Source organism: Plutella xylostella, chromosome 18 (assembly GCF_932276165.1).
Source record: "Plutella xylostella chromosome 18, ilPluXylo3.1, whole genome shotgun sequence".
NCBI lineage: Eukaryota > Metazoa > Arthropoda > Insecta > Lepidoptera > Plutellidae > Plutella > Plutella xylostella.
The window spans coordinates 2,314,225-2,332,208 of NC_063998.1; the positions used below are offsets into that span (position 1 = coordinate 2,314,225).

General features: G+C 36.2%; 1 protein-coding gene across 1 annotated transcript; it reads left to right on the forward strand.

Annotated features, from left to right (window-relative positions):
* The first annotated feature begins 16,841 nt into the window (after window positions 1-16,841).
* LOC105380969 (39S ribosomal protein L14, mitochondrial) lies at window positions 16,842-17,880 on the forward strand. Its single transcript, XM_011550597.3, has 2 exons — window positions 16,842-17,120; window positions 17,561-17,880. Exons 1-2 carry the CDS (start codon window positions 16,937-16,939, stop codon window positions 17,827-17,829), a joined length of 453 nt encoding a protein of 150 aa, XP_011548899.1. The 5' UTR covers window positions 16,842-16,936; the 3' UTR covers window positions 17,830-17,880.
* Window positions 17,881-17,984: the final 104 nt, after the last annotated feature.

A 17,984-nucleotide genomic window follows, 5' to 3' on the forward strand; every position in this document is an offset into this window, starting at 1 on the left:
CAATAAAGTTGGACTATGTATCTCATCACACCATCACAACCCATCACGACCCCACTGCTGGGGCACGAGGTCTCTTAAATAAATTTGTTACTGGCACTGTCCAATATATAAACATTCAGATGCAACAGCATCAGATTAAAAATATTCCTCAGATAACTTTTATCTCCCCATGTTTGCTCCACACGTTTATGTTGTCGACCACCTGACGCCAATCCGGCCTTTTCCCAACAGACACTGAAATGGCTACATAAAAAAAAACTTTTATCTGACTTCTGAAAAATCTGCCCTTTTAGTAGATAATTTAAGCTTATTATTATACTAGCTGTTCCCGCGCGCTTCGCTTCGCCTTAAAAAGTTTTCCCGTGGGAATTCCGGGATAAAAAGTAGCCTATGTTCTTTCTCAGGGTCTAGACCATATGTATACCAAATTTCATTCAAATCCGTTCAGTAGTTTTGGCGTGAAAGAGTAACAGACAGACAGACAGACAGACAGACACAGTTACTTTCGCATTTATAATATTAGTTAGGATTGTGAACTGTTTTATCTATCCACACTGACTTTGCCTGTATAAGAACAGATAGGTAAAATGTTTTAAATAAAACTTCAATGTCGTAATATAGGTACAAAATAGGTAGTGTATCGTATCATCGCAATTAAAAGCGTAATCTTATTGAATTAATACTATTATTACCTACATAAAGTGGAAATTTTTGTACTGAAAGTGCGAAATTAAGCTTTATGATTGTTTAAACATTATATTCTTATTCATACTTTACTAATGTTACTTTTTCCGGCCGTCACTATAACATATAACTCTGTAGAGTGTTTATTGTAACTAATTAGGTAGGCAGGTAGGTACAAACTTATTGTTAATAAACTAGTTTGCAATAAATAGACTCAAATCTCGACTTGAATCGAAACTTACGCTAATCTCACTAGTTTACTCCACGGTGAGAAACTCTAATCATAATGTAATGGACACATCCTAACTAATATTATAAATGCGAAAGTAACTGTGTCTGTCTGTCTGTCTGTCTGTTACTCTTTCACGCCAAAACTACTGAACGGATTTGAATGAAATTTGGTATACATACGGTCTAGACCCTGGGAAAGAACATAGGCTACTTTTTATCTCGGAATTCCCACGGGAAAACTTTTTAAGGCGAAGCGAAGCGCGCGGGAACAGCTAGTGAAGAATAAAGGTGCGTGAATAGGTAGTGAATAGACTTCAACATTTACTTGTAACAGAACAACGAGTAGCTTTTTGATAATATGTTCTAGTGTATCATCCTTTTACTTATTTTAATCATGCTTTTGCCTGTATTGTTCCATTCTTAAGATTTGAACGTTACATCACTCATAAATGCTCGACAATATGTTGTAGTCTATTCTATACTCACCTTATAAGGACATTCAACAGTCAACACTCAGCCCCCCTATCGCGAACTTTTTTTGACAACGACATTCGGATTCAAAATATGTTAAATTTACGTCCCTCCAGCTATAATTCACAAACAAAATAGTCACATTAATTACCTACTTTGTAATTGTTACTTCGTTTTTAAATCGCTATAGAACTCTGGTACAGTAATCAATTAGGTACTTACAGACCAGCGAGTACTTATTCGATTCGGCCCCCGCATCTCTTGTAGGTATTGTCATGTATTGTTGAATACTAATAATAATAATAATAATAATAATAATGTCCTCCTAGCCGAATTTCGACTACGGCGGTCAATCTCATTTGAGATCAGCTATCTACGCAGGAGTAGATTATAGTGCCCAAGTGTGTGCGCAGTACACAGGAGCACTCTCTGTTCCATCACCCTCATAACCCAATGGGACGGATTGACCGACACGACTGGAGAGAGCTAGGCGCAGGACCGACTGCTTTACATGCCCATCCGACAGCATGGATCGTTTCACTGTTTCGGACATCAGGTGATCAGCCTTCTATGTCCTAACCAAACTTAGAACCACAATTTAGAAACACAAATTGATGGTCCCACCCGGGAATCGAACCCGAGACCTCTGGGTCATGAAGCGAAGCTTCTACCACTAGACCACAAAGGCAGTTGAATACTACATTTCGATGCAACATATAGCCCACCTAAATAAAGATTATGTGGAAGAAATTGCATCATACCGTTTTATTACTAAAAGAGTATTTTGTATCTATACGTTTAAAATACCTACCTACTCGTATGTTTTATAATTTATCTCTGGTTTTTGTGTACAAAAAAAGAATATCGAACTTTATATTTTCTATTTTACTTCAGTCCTGTGCATGCAAGTAATTTACGACTGTTATTCCTGAATTGCTAGTCAGAGGTGTCTATAACCACAATGCCGGCTTTTCGCTGTACATTTTTACGTTACAGGTCGACTCGTGACTGTCGCGAGTCAAGAATCTAGATGTAACGACCAAATGGTGTAGTGGTTAGCGACCTGACTGCTATACCGAAGGTCTCGGGTTTGATTCCCGGCCGGGATATTTATTTAAATAAACAAATTATTGTACTAATATAATATTTATAATGTATTGTATTGTATTGTATTTATATCAGCAGTTCGATACCCAATGTTACAGGCTCTGCCTAGTTAACGGCGTGAGTTACAGGAATAGTTCGTATGCGTTTCCTCAGATTTTCTATAATTGGTGCCTCTTTAAAGAACCCTCTGACATATACAATTCGACGTCGCGTCACCAGCCCAACGCAGCATCTTCATTTCAGCAACTTTCAGCCATTACAAAGTAAAATTAAAACCTGTAAAATTAAATATTCTATATTGTACAAGGCAGCAGTGGTACAGTCTGCTAGAAAGAGCTCTTATTCCCCCTAATGAGCAAATTATATACCTATTTACCTAAACTTACCTTTCCTATAGTCGACTGAAATTAAAAAGCAAAGCAGCCGTGCGTATACCTCAACAGAGTAGAATATTATACTCACAAGAGGGGGATACCACCCTCAGAGAACCTCTAACCGTCTCGCTTACAACAGCTCAAGTCCTCATACATCCATCCCTTTCCCGCTAAGGGAAAAAAGAAATCAGTTACGAAAAGAAAGGTGTAGTATATCATTAACTTAAATAATTATGTAGATGAGACCGCCCTGCCAGCCTGCCGTCATATTTTTACCGCGTTAACGTTACCCACACATAGATTTTTGTATAGAGACTGAAGGTAAACTTTTGCTTTAGAGGTTTTCTGTCAGAGTCTGGGGTAAAAAATAGTTTCGTGATTACAGTTTCGTATAATGGAGTGGTAGGCTTTAATCATTGGGGAAATATTCAGAGGAAGGAGAAAATGTGAATTATTTCTCTTTTTTAGCAGCCTTTGTGCTTGTTTTTTGGAGTGGACCTTATGTATTATGTAAGGAACAACTTACCTACGTGAAGTGTCCTCTTTGGGGGAGTAATACAAAATGCATTGCATTAAAAAAAAATTCGCGGAAATTCGAGTAAACGAGATGTTGATAATTTGCACCTCATTTTATGGAGTACATATCATGATGTGATGGTTATGTAGGTGATTATAGATTCGACTTTGAGCATTAAGTACATTACAATAATAACTCCCTGACTGACGTGTATGTGCGCGTCTAACCAACAATACAATACATTACAAAACAATACATTTTATTTGAAAAGAACAACGACAACAACAAAAATACAAAACCAAAAAACTTAAAATTAATATAGTACAAAGATGTTGAAAATATATCCTCATCCTTATTGCTTATAGTAATCTCTACCAGATAACCAAATGTAATATTGATTCGGAAGTGAACCGCATTGATGTTACAAGTTGTACTTTATCAATATGCATACTACACATAACACATTGTATCATTGCAAGGTGCGGATTATTACGCTCGGTTGTCATCCTTCACTGATGTAATGCTCAATCTGTAACGTCACATTACAATTTAACGTACAGATCTATAGCGAATTGTTATAAGTAAATATACAGAGTGTTGCAAAAATAAAACTGTAGCCGAAAGGGGGCGATTCGATCAGGCTATTATTCTGAACAATTTTTGGAAAAAGTTATCTTTAGATTTCATCGGATGTGTTGTACCTACCTACCTACAATTTTTTTTTGTGTGATAACCTGATGGTGTCACGCAATAGAGTAGCTAAGGCTGGGGTTTGTGGGGGATTAACGAAAGTTTAGCTTTTAGGGTTCCGTAGCTAAGTTGCAAAAAAAAACAATAATGTCTTATGGTTTTGTTATACATGTGTGTTATATCACAATCACTTTTTAGAAAGAAAGAAGTTTTACTGTTGAAACACGCATGGTTAATTGATGTTATCTGGGCAGTTCTTCTTTTTAACCCACATAACGGTGTCTCCATCAGTTGAGACGAAAAAATCATGAGTTTTACAAATTTCTTTATTTATTTATAATTCAACGTGCATCGTACTAAAAACACAACGGCTGTGCACTTTTACAAAAATATAAATTTATATTTTTGTATTTAAAATTACGTTACAGAGTGGTAAATCCGCGTGACAGAGCTGTATTTCATACGAATCTTGGCTGTCTCCCGCCACTTCATCCTGCGTATATTCCATAATGTTACAAAAAAATATATGACGACATAAAATATAAAACTTTATTTAAACTCCAGAAGATATTACCTATTTAGTAAAACAAAATACATATTTTTAAAATATTTCTGAAATATTTTACTAACAACACACGGCCGTCCAACCCCAAGTTAGATAGAGCCTGTAATATGGGTATCAGACAGCTGATATATCTACATAGATACCTAAATAAATTATAAACAATACATACATACACCCACGAGTAATGAAAAACTTCCACTTACAAAATGACGATATCAAATAACACATTTTTTTAAAATATTGTGTTTACAATTTCATCAAAATGTATCCGTTTTTAGTTGGTCATATTCTGATGCGTCGTTTTTTCCTGTACTTTGTAATGAAAGTATTAACACGTTCATGGACAATTGATGATTGGAAAATATTTTGATATGACACCTAAAAATCCCATACATTTTATCGTTACGTCTTGAAACGTATTGTCATATTTCACTATATTTTATTTACGTAATTTGACAGTTACGGCCATAGACGGTATCGTCTATAAGCGGTTCGCCACATCATGGACATCAAACAATAATGCGTATAGTGACATCTACGGCTACAGGCGTTACCGGCAGTTATTTACTAGGTCCGAATCCTTTTCAAAAAGGTTTGTACGTTTTCCAGACCTTGGCTTTTATAATTTATTATTATAATTGATGCATGCCATTTAAAAAAAATGAAGGTGATGTACTAAGAGTACATCGACAAAAACACATTTATTCTCGTTCCTCATTACAGTTATACACTCGCTTTCCTTTGCTCTATTTAAGTAATCATAGTATTTAAATCGAATAGTCAGGTATCCTATATGCAAATCAGTATATTTTTTATCGATTTATCATTTATTTACCTCGTTATTTGTCCATTTCCGCGACGCGCGCGCCGTGACACCAAAATATTGGAAGGTTATTTGTATTTGTAACGGTTACGGCTACAGGCGATATGTCACCATAAACTTCACTTCACTTATGTGTGTGCAAAAGAACCCCCCACAAATTGTTTGTTATGGCATCTAGAAACAAATGAATTAGCACAATACGACACTAAGGGCCAAATTCACCGAAGTAATTAAACGTCGTTAGAAGGATCGAAAACGCAGTTTATGCTCTAAACGAGCTTAAACGCTCATTTCGATTTTCACCGACCAATATTAACCAAGATTAGAGCAAAACGCAGTTACAGCTGTAACTGCTATAAATTGGCCAGTTAGCGTTGCTAAACGCAGTTATAGAAAGCTGTCATTGTCAAACGTTATAAACAAACCACTGAGCAAATAACAACGCTTTGACAACGACATATATTATTTTTTTGTTTTATAATGTGTCAAAACGTTTTGTTACTCCATTGCTCGAAATCAAAATACGCAAAAAGTATGTACGGCGCGACGCAATAACTAAACGCATTTCAGTGTTGCTGGCTCGTCTGTAGCTGAAACACCGGTGACGTAAACGAGATTAATATAGCACCGATGAATTTCAGGTTACTCTAAACGCAGTTAGACGAAATCGGCAATCGTGATTAATGAAATCGTAGTTTAATAAAACTTAGATTTCTGTGCAACCCGTGAATTTGGCCCTAAGACTATGGAAATGAAACGGCTGTTGACGGTTCGTTCGTTTTAACTTAGCTTCGTGTTTTTTGTTGATAATGACTATTGCTAATGCTGTATGTTAAAAATGTAAATGTAGCTGTATGCTAAAAATGTATGTAATTATTGGTTTATCTCATTATTACTGTAAATAAGAGGGCCGTGATGTGGCCACGTTTGAAATCAAATCCTGGGGTTTACAGCCAGTAAAAGAGATATTAATAATCCGCGCCATTTTAATTTTGTGACCCACTGACTGAAATGTAGAAAGTTTAATCTTTAAAATCTTATTTTTAATATAGTTGGGTTGGTTAAGTGCAGACGTGGGCTTAAATGCTTTCACTAAGCCCACGTCTACACTTAAGTTAAGGCAATAAATTATTAAATAAATAAATAAGTACCTAGGTGTAATCTATATTTTTATAGATTACTAGCTGTTCCCGCGAGCTTTGCTTCGTCTTAAAAAGTTTACCCGTGGGTATAATTGATAAAGATTAATAGATTAAGTGTTAATTCAGTTATAAATAAATAAAATTTAAAAAACCAGGGTTTAAGCTAACTCCATATCAAATTTCATTAAAATCGGTTCAGCCGTTTTGACGTGAACAAGTAACAAATATACACACACACAAACACACACACATACTCACAAACTTTCTTATTTATAATTAAATTAATAGGCAGTAGGATATTTAAGCAATAAATAATTAAATAAATAAATAGGTATAATCTTTATTTTTATGGGTTCCTAGATAGCAAACTTTCACCTCCATCATAGTAATATTATTATTATAAGCACGCAGACATTGCGCACGCTCCTCCCCTCCCCTCCCCTCCTCTCCTCTCCCTTGCAATACCCCGCCAAGTACGGTCAGCATGAGACGGTCAACCGGTAATAATATTACTGTTTTACTATCAAGTTGATTTGATTGTACGCGTATGTTGATGATGTTGATATTGTTGAAATCAGAATTTCAAAATTACTTATGTATTTACAACGTTAATTTTGTAAGGTGTGCAATAAAACTAACAATAAATAAATTGTAATTCTAGGTTTGCGAGTAAGTATAAATAATAATAATATTTATTTATTTGCACAAAAAACACAGTTAGAAACAAATTATAAGCTTATTATTTAATATAACAAAAAGTATTTTTGCGCACATCTTACATATCAAAATCACAAAATTAATAAATAGCCCGAACTAGGCTTTCAACTACACTGGGCTCCAAAATAAGTTATTTACAACACTTTTACACTCAAATTCATAGACCGTAATGTAAAGACTAAAGTTAAAACTAGGTCAAAATTTACTTTGATACACACGAGTTTCCACTTTTTGCGTGAGTAAAATAGTTGAAATTCGTCAATTTAAACCTGTTGTAATGTGTCAAAAACCTCTATGAATTCGGGTGTTAAACTACGTCTTTGTTCTAACCTGTAAAAGTGGTGGCGAAAGTGGAAGGATAATCAGGAAGGGAATACTATATAGTAGGTAGTTATAATTTTTTTCAACATTTTTATATTGAAAAAAATTAAATCCGAGTAAGGGCTGATTTTTCAATGGTCAGAAGTGTTATCTAAAGAATAAAATTGTTGCTGTCACTATCTATTACAAACATTCAGATGCGACAACAACAATTTTATTCCACAGATAACACTTATTTGACTATTGAAAAGTCAGCCCTGAGTAAAAAAAAAGCCATACACATCCCAAGTCAATCGAGAGGAAGAGGACGACCACCAGCAACATGGTGGTCCAATATTGAGAAGGAGATGAAAGCCCAAAACCTGACCACATCGACAACCCGGGATAGAATGTCCCGGCGACGAAGTACGAGGATGCCCGACCCCAGCTGAACTGGGAAGCGGGCAGGAGAAAGAAGAAGGTTTCAACCAGTAAATACAACACTGAATCAAGAATTCAGTCAGTAATCTGTAATGCTCTGCGATATAACGCATAAACATTTTTAACCGACTTCAAAAAAAGGAGGAGGTTCTCAATTCGTCGGGATCTTCTTCAAACTACCACTAAAATGTAAGAAATAATTTAAGGTTTACACAATTTGTACTGTCACATACGAGTAGAATTTGTGTAAACCTTAAATTATTTCTTACATTTTAGTGGTTTTTTGAAGTCGGTTTTTTATTAATAAATAATTTTGATTAAGAGCGGTGGTAGCTCAACCGGTAAGCGCCATTAAGCTTCCGCTTCGCCAGTGATACGAGTTCGAATCCCGGCCTGACGTGTACTTACGAATGATTTCTTTGGAATTTAAGCACATTGTATAACATCGTTCTTACGGTGAAGGAAAACATCGCGAGGAAACCTGCATAGACTTTAGATTTGTACCATAAGTGCATTGTATAGGTATTTATTAATAACGGCGATACGGCTCGTGACCTATCACGTGAGTACAACATGTACAGCGAAAACCAATTACAGTCCTGACCTCAAAAAGTAAACTAATTTACATTAAATTTTATAATACAGCCTGTGCTCAATGCACAATTATCTCTATAGGCACAGTTATAGTTTTTTATTGCAACAAGGTGATGGCTGATGTACACACGGCAACGTCAAATGGTTGGCAGGGCACACTAACGTAGTGTATGTGTGCACACTAACGTTGTCTATGTGTGCATAAACGCAGAAATCGGTTTACACACCAGTAACAAACCACACACACACACAACAACACAAACGAGTTTGTGCGTAGGCAAACGCCCGTATACCAGCTGTGACATAAAAATATCAACCGGTAGTGTTAGTGAAACAGTTATAAAATTGATGTGAAGCAAAATTTCACTACCTGTGTCTATACACTTCGTAGCTCATTGGTAGAATGTTCGACTAATGAAACATAGGTCGTGAGTTCGAGTCCACGGATGGTTATTTTTATTTAACTTAATTCAAATTTTGCGTTAATATAAACGCTGTTGAATATAAAATTAATATATTTGAAACTGACAAATGACTACAAGCTGCATAGCTGTCGACTATTTCTCTTCGCCAAAAATATATGATTCGTTCTTCATTTGAGAATTAAAACCATTCTACCCTCATACAATATGAATAAACGAAATTTGTTTTTAGTTTTAGTGACAATTCACCTCTGCGTCTGCAAAGTGATTCACTTTGTGATTTGTCAATTTAATTAATTACTCTTCGCAGTCAGTATGGAAAGTCACTTAACCATGTTCAAAAAGGCGGAGATAATCGTATTTATATGAACAAAACATTACAATTAGTGAAATCGCAAGACGTTTAACGGTAAGTAACATAGAATTGTAAATATTTTATTTGACTGTCAGAATATTTGTATTTGTATAAGCTAAGTATTTGTTTTTTTTTGTTTGCAGAGGAGAACTGTTCAATTATGGGTTCACCGATACGCAGATTCGGGACATGTAGACAGTAGTCGTCTATACGGATGCATCACCACGCCATCAAGAAATCGTAGCTGCACATAGCGCTGATCCGTTCTGCAGCACCCATTCTACGGCCACAACACATAATTTATCCCTACAAACCGTACGGGTTCACTTGCGTGCTGCTGGGTTGCGGTGTCGGAGGCCGACGAAGAAAATTGCTCTAACCGATCAGCATCGTCGAAACAGAGTGCGTTTTGCGACTGGCTATTTTAAACTTTGATTGGTGCAACAATGTGGTGATATTTAGTGATGAAAAGTCCTTTAAGTCAGACAAGGATGGATGGTAAGATATTATGGCGAAAAAGTGGTGAAAATTATAGTTATTGGGGTTAGCTCAGTAATTTTTATTTTTCCATTTGTATAAGATTTTAGTTATTTTGTTAAATACTTATTATTATTTACAATTATGGGTAAGCCAATGTGTTAATGATGTTATTGTTACTGAGGTTGGAATAAGTTATCTTATTTCTAGCTAATTAACATGTTGATTCATATAACTAATGACTTGCCTATTTACTTTAGTAAAACAGCCAGTCCATCCTTTTCTGATGTTTATTATGATTTTGAAAATTTTCCTTATTAATATAAACTACAACTATGTTTTAAAACGAAAAACAACAAAAACGTAACATCCTTAATGTTTATGTTACGGCAAGAATAAATTTTGTAATTTTTACACTTAATAACTTGTTTCATTTACTTTCTGTGTTGCTTTTATTCGTATATACTACAATACTATTATTAGCCATATTAAAAAATAAATTAAATCTATAAAAAAAAAACAAAATGGAATTTTGTAAGTTCAGAGGGATTTGAACCACCATACCGATTATTGTAAGTCTTGTATCATACCAACTGAGCCATTCAATCTATTACAATGCATTGCAAAATTTTGCTTCATATCATAAAAACAATGAATCATTGTCACTGGCACAACTACATGCTTACAATATCCGTGTGTGGGTTGCCCAGAACTAAATAATTACGTCGACGTCGCTGACACACACATACACTACCTGCGTTAGTGTGCCCTGCCAACCATTTAACGTTGCCGTGTGTACTGTTTAATACAAATAGTACAGTATGGGGTACAAAAGTACGGGAATTTTTACCAATTAAAATTACACATCTTTTTGAAAGAAAAGTATAATTAAAATTGCATAGTAAGTAGGTACCCATGCCGTGTATTGTTTTTCTACTTTGCTATTTAATAGGCTCCAAATTTAATATTTATGATTATAATGAAAATGATATTTGACTTTGAAATATAAATAGAATCATTTATTTGTGAACCATAGATTTTACCGATTGGTGGGCTTACAACAAACACTCACACCTTGTACTAATGTACTAACTTGCGGAGTAGGCAGAGGTGCATTGCTGCACCCACTTTTTGCTAGTGTTATGTTAGTCCCAATGTAATAGGGGCGGGCCTGTTGCCATGTTCCGGGCACATCCAAGACCCGAGAACAAATATCTGTTATTGTTGGGCTTAAAATTGAGTAAATAATATAATTTTAATCTACAGAATCTTACCTAAGTATATCTAAGTACAATCTATAGAAGCTTATCTCTACTTACTACTTTCTTTGGTCAAGTAGTTTCCAAAGAGTCTACGAACTCCTCAAACCCCTATGCAGATGAGCTCTGCAATGATCAAGTCAAGACCATCTGAAGATGATCTTTGATGTACACCCTTGAGATATGCTGACAGGGTCCCCTTGACTGGTAAACAGAATAAGTACCTAAGTACATTATTGTGCGGGTACTTACGTTTTGTTATATCTAAAGTCTTGTGAAAAAGTGCCCAGATGGAGGGCAAAAAGATGGAATTTTTCAGGTGACTAGCTTTTTCGAGATTAAGACTACGTCTCCAGTAGGCAAACTGATGGACGGAGACTCACGAACTACTGAAAGTAGCGCCCCGTCGTCGCTGCCACCGTGTTGTATCGGTTTATGCCAAGTGTTCACAGATGGTTCCTTTTGCGCTGATTCTAATAAATCTACGCCACCATATTCAGAAGTTTTGAAGGACCTTCCGGGTCTCCTGACCCAGGCAAATATAAAATGACTAGCAAATCCAGCGGCCTCCGTTTCGCCTTAAAAAGTTAAAAAGTGGGAATACCGCGATAAAAAGTACCCAGTGTTAATCCAAGGTGTCAGCTTACCTTTGACGTGAAGAAGTAACAAACATAAACACATACATACTCACAAACTTTCGCCTTTATAATATGAGTAAATAAATAAATAAATAAATATGTGGATGGATTATCTTTCTCGATTGATGTAGCCAGTTTAATTTAATGTAAAGTAACTCTCTTATGATTAAGTAATATTAAATACCCCTGTATGCTGTATGCACAGTTTAATTATACACGGTGATTGGTCAATGTTTTCCTTTTAATAGATTGTTGATATCTCAGAAAAGGTTGCGTTGCGTTGGATAAGGAGGTAATATAGGGTTCAATCAAATGCAAATACCATCCTCTATCCCCCATTTAAAGGAATAAGTCTACTTAGGAATCACCCTGTATGTATGCCTCTATTTGAGGAGCGGTGATGCCTGATACACAGGTATCTGGCCTGGTTCAGGCACAGAAGCAGATTGTAATTAGAATCAAAATATCCAATACAAACAATCCTCATGATACACATTGGATAGAGTATTCTTTAATTTACACAAATGCATCCACTTCATTATCATTTCCGACGCCGCCGTTACTCCACAGATTGATAGATTCTTGCTATATACTTGAACAAAAGTCTTGCGTATTGTGTTTATTACTATATACCATCAACCTAAATACTCTAATATATATTATTTTCTACTGTAACTGTCGATAAAAATAACATAGTCCATCTACTATTTTTGCAACAGCAATAAAAACCTAGTTCTATTTGCCCATCGATCGGTGCACAGCTTAAAAATATACCGACCCACCAGCCTAAACAACCATAAACCTATCCGTAGACGGGAAAATTTTAATAACAAACAAAAAACAGGATGCAATTACGTATTCAGGCGTAATTTCTTTGCACAATTTACCAGATTTCATGCGAAACGCGGAGAAGCGGAGCTTTCCAAATGGACTTCATTAGACGCAAAAAAGCTCCTCACTCCCGCCGGGTTTAAGCTTTAAGCTCGCGCACGAATTATTCAATTCCATTTCAATTTGTGGGCACAGGCGACCGCGGGGGGCGCAGGGGAACCTACCCCGCGGGGCAGGGAACACCTATTAAGGCGGTCGCACACACGACTCAACCACACACTTTTTTTCACCACCCTTCTTTTGCTCCACACAAGCGATTTTTTCCCCTCACTACTCGCAACGAGAGTTGAGATTGCAGTGGCGGTGATTTGATTAAATTATTTCTCCATTATTTGATTCGCCACCTCTTCCAAAATGGCGGCAAAAAATGTGACCGCCGCCACCGGTGATTGCTATTCTGAGCGTTGCTTATTGGCTAATTAGTGTTTATAAAATTTAGCTCCATGGTCCAACAATCGTCCACTACTGGAGATTCGTCTAAAGAGTGTCACGGTAATGAGATCTTCTGGTCTTCCTCATCCAACAGCTAGGACTGGAGGGCGTCCCTAGGTAGGTGAGTTCTATTATTTAATTACGTAAAATAATTTATTACATATTTTTAATTTATTAACTTAAAAAAGAAGGTATTTTTTGTACCTCCACATAGAATTAGTCTCAAAATTAAATAATTTAAAATTTTTTTGTGTTTTTTGAGTCGGTTCTTTATTTTTTATACTTACTGAATAACTAATTCGAAGCACTATGGCACCAACTTCAAAAAAATAATAGTAGGTACCCTGTTTAGGTATTTTTCTATCGTCACATAGAATTAGTTTCATAATTAAATTATTACTTTAATTTTTTTAGTAAGTAGGCAAGTAATTTCATAATTTTATTATTTTTAGTTTCATTTTAATTGCAATTGTCAAGCTGCAAATGATACCAATACTTACCAAAGTCCTACTAGTCAATCAATACGAAGGTACGAGGTAGTTAAATAAATACGAGTATAATAAGAAATAGACAATAAATAATATATGAGCTCACGGTAGCTTCGGCTCACGTAATCAAGTCGAAGGTCCAGGACTCGGTGTGGGGGTCCCTCCAAGAAGAAATCCGAAGGAATCACTAAATTCATTTGTCTGTTTATAACATACTAAACAAATATAATGCCTTATGCCAGCTGGTGATATTTAACCGATATATCCCAAATTCTCAATTATTACGATAATCGCGACCGCCGCATTACAATGGCAGAACAACCAGACGAAGACTGACACGACTGACACCTTGTCAAAGTAAAATTTACCTACTGTACAAAAGTAGTACATTTATTTCAATCTACCCACATACAAATATTAAAAGTGTTCGACCGGTATCAAACATTACTTACCGTTGAGTTCCCCTTGACTACCTTCTGATTCCATCATCAGATCAAGTCCAGGTTACCTAGTTATTCCTTATTACAGGCTGTTGTAAAAATTACAACTGGTGACTTATTAGCTTGTAATTTTAACCTACTTTTGTTCTACTACCACGTGAAAAAATAATTCAGTTCCCATAGTCAAATAGTCACATAACCAACAAAGTTGCTATGGGAGACGCAAAATATTTATTCTCATAGTAGGTACAAATGTTGTTTAGAATGATCCCCGGAGTCACTCTTTTGGCTTAGCTACTAGGTACACACTATTTTAACACCATAACTATACAAGTACAAAATGTACAAGTACATCTATGTATGTAAGTAACTCATTAAGCTGAACAACTTTCAAAAAGTAAAATACCGCCGGAAATGAACTTTTCAAAACTCTTCAAAATTCTACTGTACAAACTTATGTTTTTTTATCTGGTGCACCCTAGGTAGGTAATCAGCTACTGAAAGCCTACCGGTAACAAGTCCTAGATCAGATCTAGTTATTTCCATAAACCCGCTAAAAAAAGTTCGCCTGTCTACCTACCTATACCTACCTTAATTCTCCTAATCTATAAAATAGGTATCATTAAGTTGCTGTTTAATTTTTCAAAATCAATATTTTTCATAAAACAAATGCCTGTCTAACGTCTAATAGCCGAACAGCCAAGACATCCGTTCCGAAACTACAATAGAAGTTGTCATCCACAAGCCACAACATTTCGCAGCCAAAACCTATTGTCCCATTAAAAGGAAACCAGCGTTATTGACAGACAAACAAACGAACTTCTGTAATGGATCTCAATAAAGAGTGGGAGTGAACTGTTTAGACAAGCACACAATGGCACAGGATGCGTTTCAAAACAGCCATTGGAGGTGGTGAAAGAATATTCTGAGCACAAACTCTTTGTGGTGTCACCTCTAATGATGTAAATCGAGCTGTGACCTCCTTTGTTTTTGTTTCCGATAAATCGTACCTCCTTGCAATCGGCTGATTGTGTTACCGGCTTTAATCACAGACAAGCGGGAGACGATGAAATCGAGATTGCTCTGTTAACGAACGCCTCAGTAGGCAAACACCAAGGAACTTATAACCAACGGAATATGACATTTACTTATTTAATGTTTTGCCTAAAATATAGGTCCTAGACAAAGCCTAATCTAAATTAACTAACGACACAATTTTAGACATATTCTAGTCTTCGACCATTAGACTAGCATGACTTTATGGAAGTTAAAATGTCATTAAAGTCATAAATCATTAGTTTAGTCAAAATAACTTTTGAATGCAACAATATTCCTCAGCTCATCTCTATTTTACATTTTACTTAAGTAGGTATATGCGACTCTTAGGACTGTTTTACGGTGGTAACACTGGTAACCGGTAAGTATACTTACCTAATTAATAGATAGTACTAGTTACTTGACTGTTACTTGGTAACACACATACAACAACTGATACAACATTCAGTACAGTAGTTAGTTATAGCGAGATATTCTTTCGTGTTTTTCTGTCGGCTACATTTGAAGTTTGTCGGCATTTACTTGAAAACTCATTAACTAGGAAAAATTAAGATCATAAAAATCAAGGTACTTACATTCCAAGTCATGGTACCTACTTATTTATAAGATCCTTGGCAGACACCTTCTTTGATTGTGTCATCAATACGCTTCTTATTCGATGAGGGCGGATAAAAGTTCGTAATGAAACGATTTTCTTTGACGTGCGAACTTGATATCATTGAATTTTGCTTTTATCAATCAATACTTTATTAGAAATTCGAGAGCGTTTAAGAGGCTCTTTGTTGGATAATAATGACTACCTAAGCACCTGTTTACTGCTCAAAGTTCGAAAGTTTCGTCTTGATGGTAAAATAAATATTTTGCTATTAAATTTATACTTACTTAGTACTTATTACAAAATAAGGAAACAACATTATTTATTTAATTCTTTATTACACAAATATATAATAAATGCACAAAAGGTGGGCTTAATGCTAAGAACATTTTCTACCAGCCAACCTACAGGAGGTACAGGAAAACTGGTACAAAGATGTGCAAAAAAATAAATTATTATTATTATTTTTGAAATACGCCACTGAATACGGAGAGTGGTGAATATTAATAAATTTAATCACTATTCTTCAAACAGTGCGTCCGGCCAGCAATGACGTGTGGTGCAGAGACGTCAGTGGACACTGACGGTAGGACTGGTCCACCGATTTAAAGTCGCTTATCGTGCTATAGGGAGAGGTATGCTTGGCGGGGTTTCTCTGATAGATCGTATTAGCAATGATGTCAAAATATGCAAGCTGAAGTGGCAGTGGGCTGGTCATATCTGCCGAAGAACCGATAATCGTTGGGGTAGACGAGTTCTCGAGTGGAGACCACTAACAGGCAAACGCAGCGTGGGACGCCCTCCTGCCCGCTGGACCGACAACCTTAGGCGGGTAACCGGTAGTGGCTGAATGAGGAAGGCCGAGGACCGAGTGTTGTGGCGCTCCTTGGGAGAGGCCTATGTCCAGCAGTAGATGATTATTGGCTGATGATAATGATGATGAATCAGTATTGCTGTGCAAATCAGTTTTCTGGAAGAGAAATGTAGAGTTATCGTGGTTCGATTATATGAATAATCAGCTTGTATTTTTGGGAGGAACTACTTCTTCTGAGGACGAACAGATATCAGACACAGAGTAGGTAGGTACTTATCATAAGTCAACGCGACTATCGTTCGTTACGTCAACCGTCAATGTCACCATTCTGTCACCTGTCAAAGAGTGCACTAGTTAACATAACTAACATAACCTAAAAACAATTACTTTTTGGCCCTAAAAAGAAGATTATAATGTTTAGATCCTTGCTAAATCGACTAAATCCCACAAAATTATCATGTGGATTTCACACGTCAACGTGTTTGAACGAAGTACAACTACTGACAAGGCTACGAGTGGTGGATAATTCTGAAATCGGCAAGAGGGCTATGGCTGAAGGGAAACCTCCAAAAGTTATTTGTGTTTACAACAAGAAACGTAAGTTAAACGTTTATGTTTAATCTTTCAATCTTCTGCACGAGGAATTGAGGAGTTAACACCGACACTGGAAGACGTACATCAAGGACAAAGTTATGGATCTCTCACATACTCAAATTCACTCCTTAGCGAAGCCTTTGTCCAGCTGTGACCTAAAACCCGTCCTTCATTGGTAGGAGACCGGTGCTCCAGCATGGAGATTCAAAAGAGGATGCTACAGGTTACAATCCTGGGTTGGGCAAGCAGACTTTGAGAAGATGATAATTGCAGAATTTGGCATGAAAACAGTTCATGTTGATGTTGAAACTGCATTTTAACTTTCCACATCAAATCTTGCTGTCTAGTCTCCACAACTCCATGTATTCTATAAAAAATCTTGCATTTCCCAATTTGTTATTCATGCATACACACTAAATGAAACCAATTTCATCCTCTTACAGGTATTGGCTACATTGGTGACAGAGTGATGGTGGCTATCAAGGGGCAGAAGAAAAAGGGAATCCTTGTCGGGCTCAAGCAGACCCAGAATGTCAAAGTGCCCAAATTTGACAGCAACAATATAGTCCTCATTGACGATAACGGCACTCCACTGGGCACCCGCATCCATGTACCTATTCCTACTATATTGCGGACCATACTTAAAGAACGCACACATGCCAAAGGAGCTGATTATACTAAACTACTTTCTATAGCCACTAGATTTGTTTAGTTTGTTGTTTAGATTTTAATGCGTAGTCTTAATAAATTTGTATTATAGTTACATGTTTCATGTATTATTTAACTACCTAAACAGTTTTTGCATGCCTGACTCAAGAGTTGCATGGTGGTTATCTGGGTAGCCATTAGTTATAGTTATACTATTTA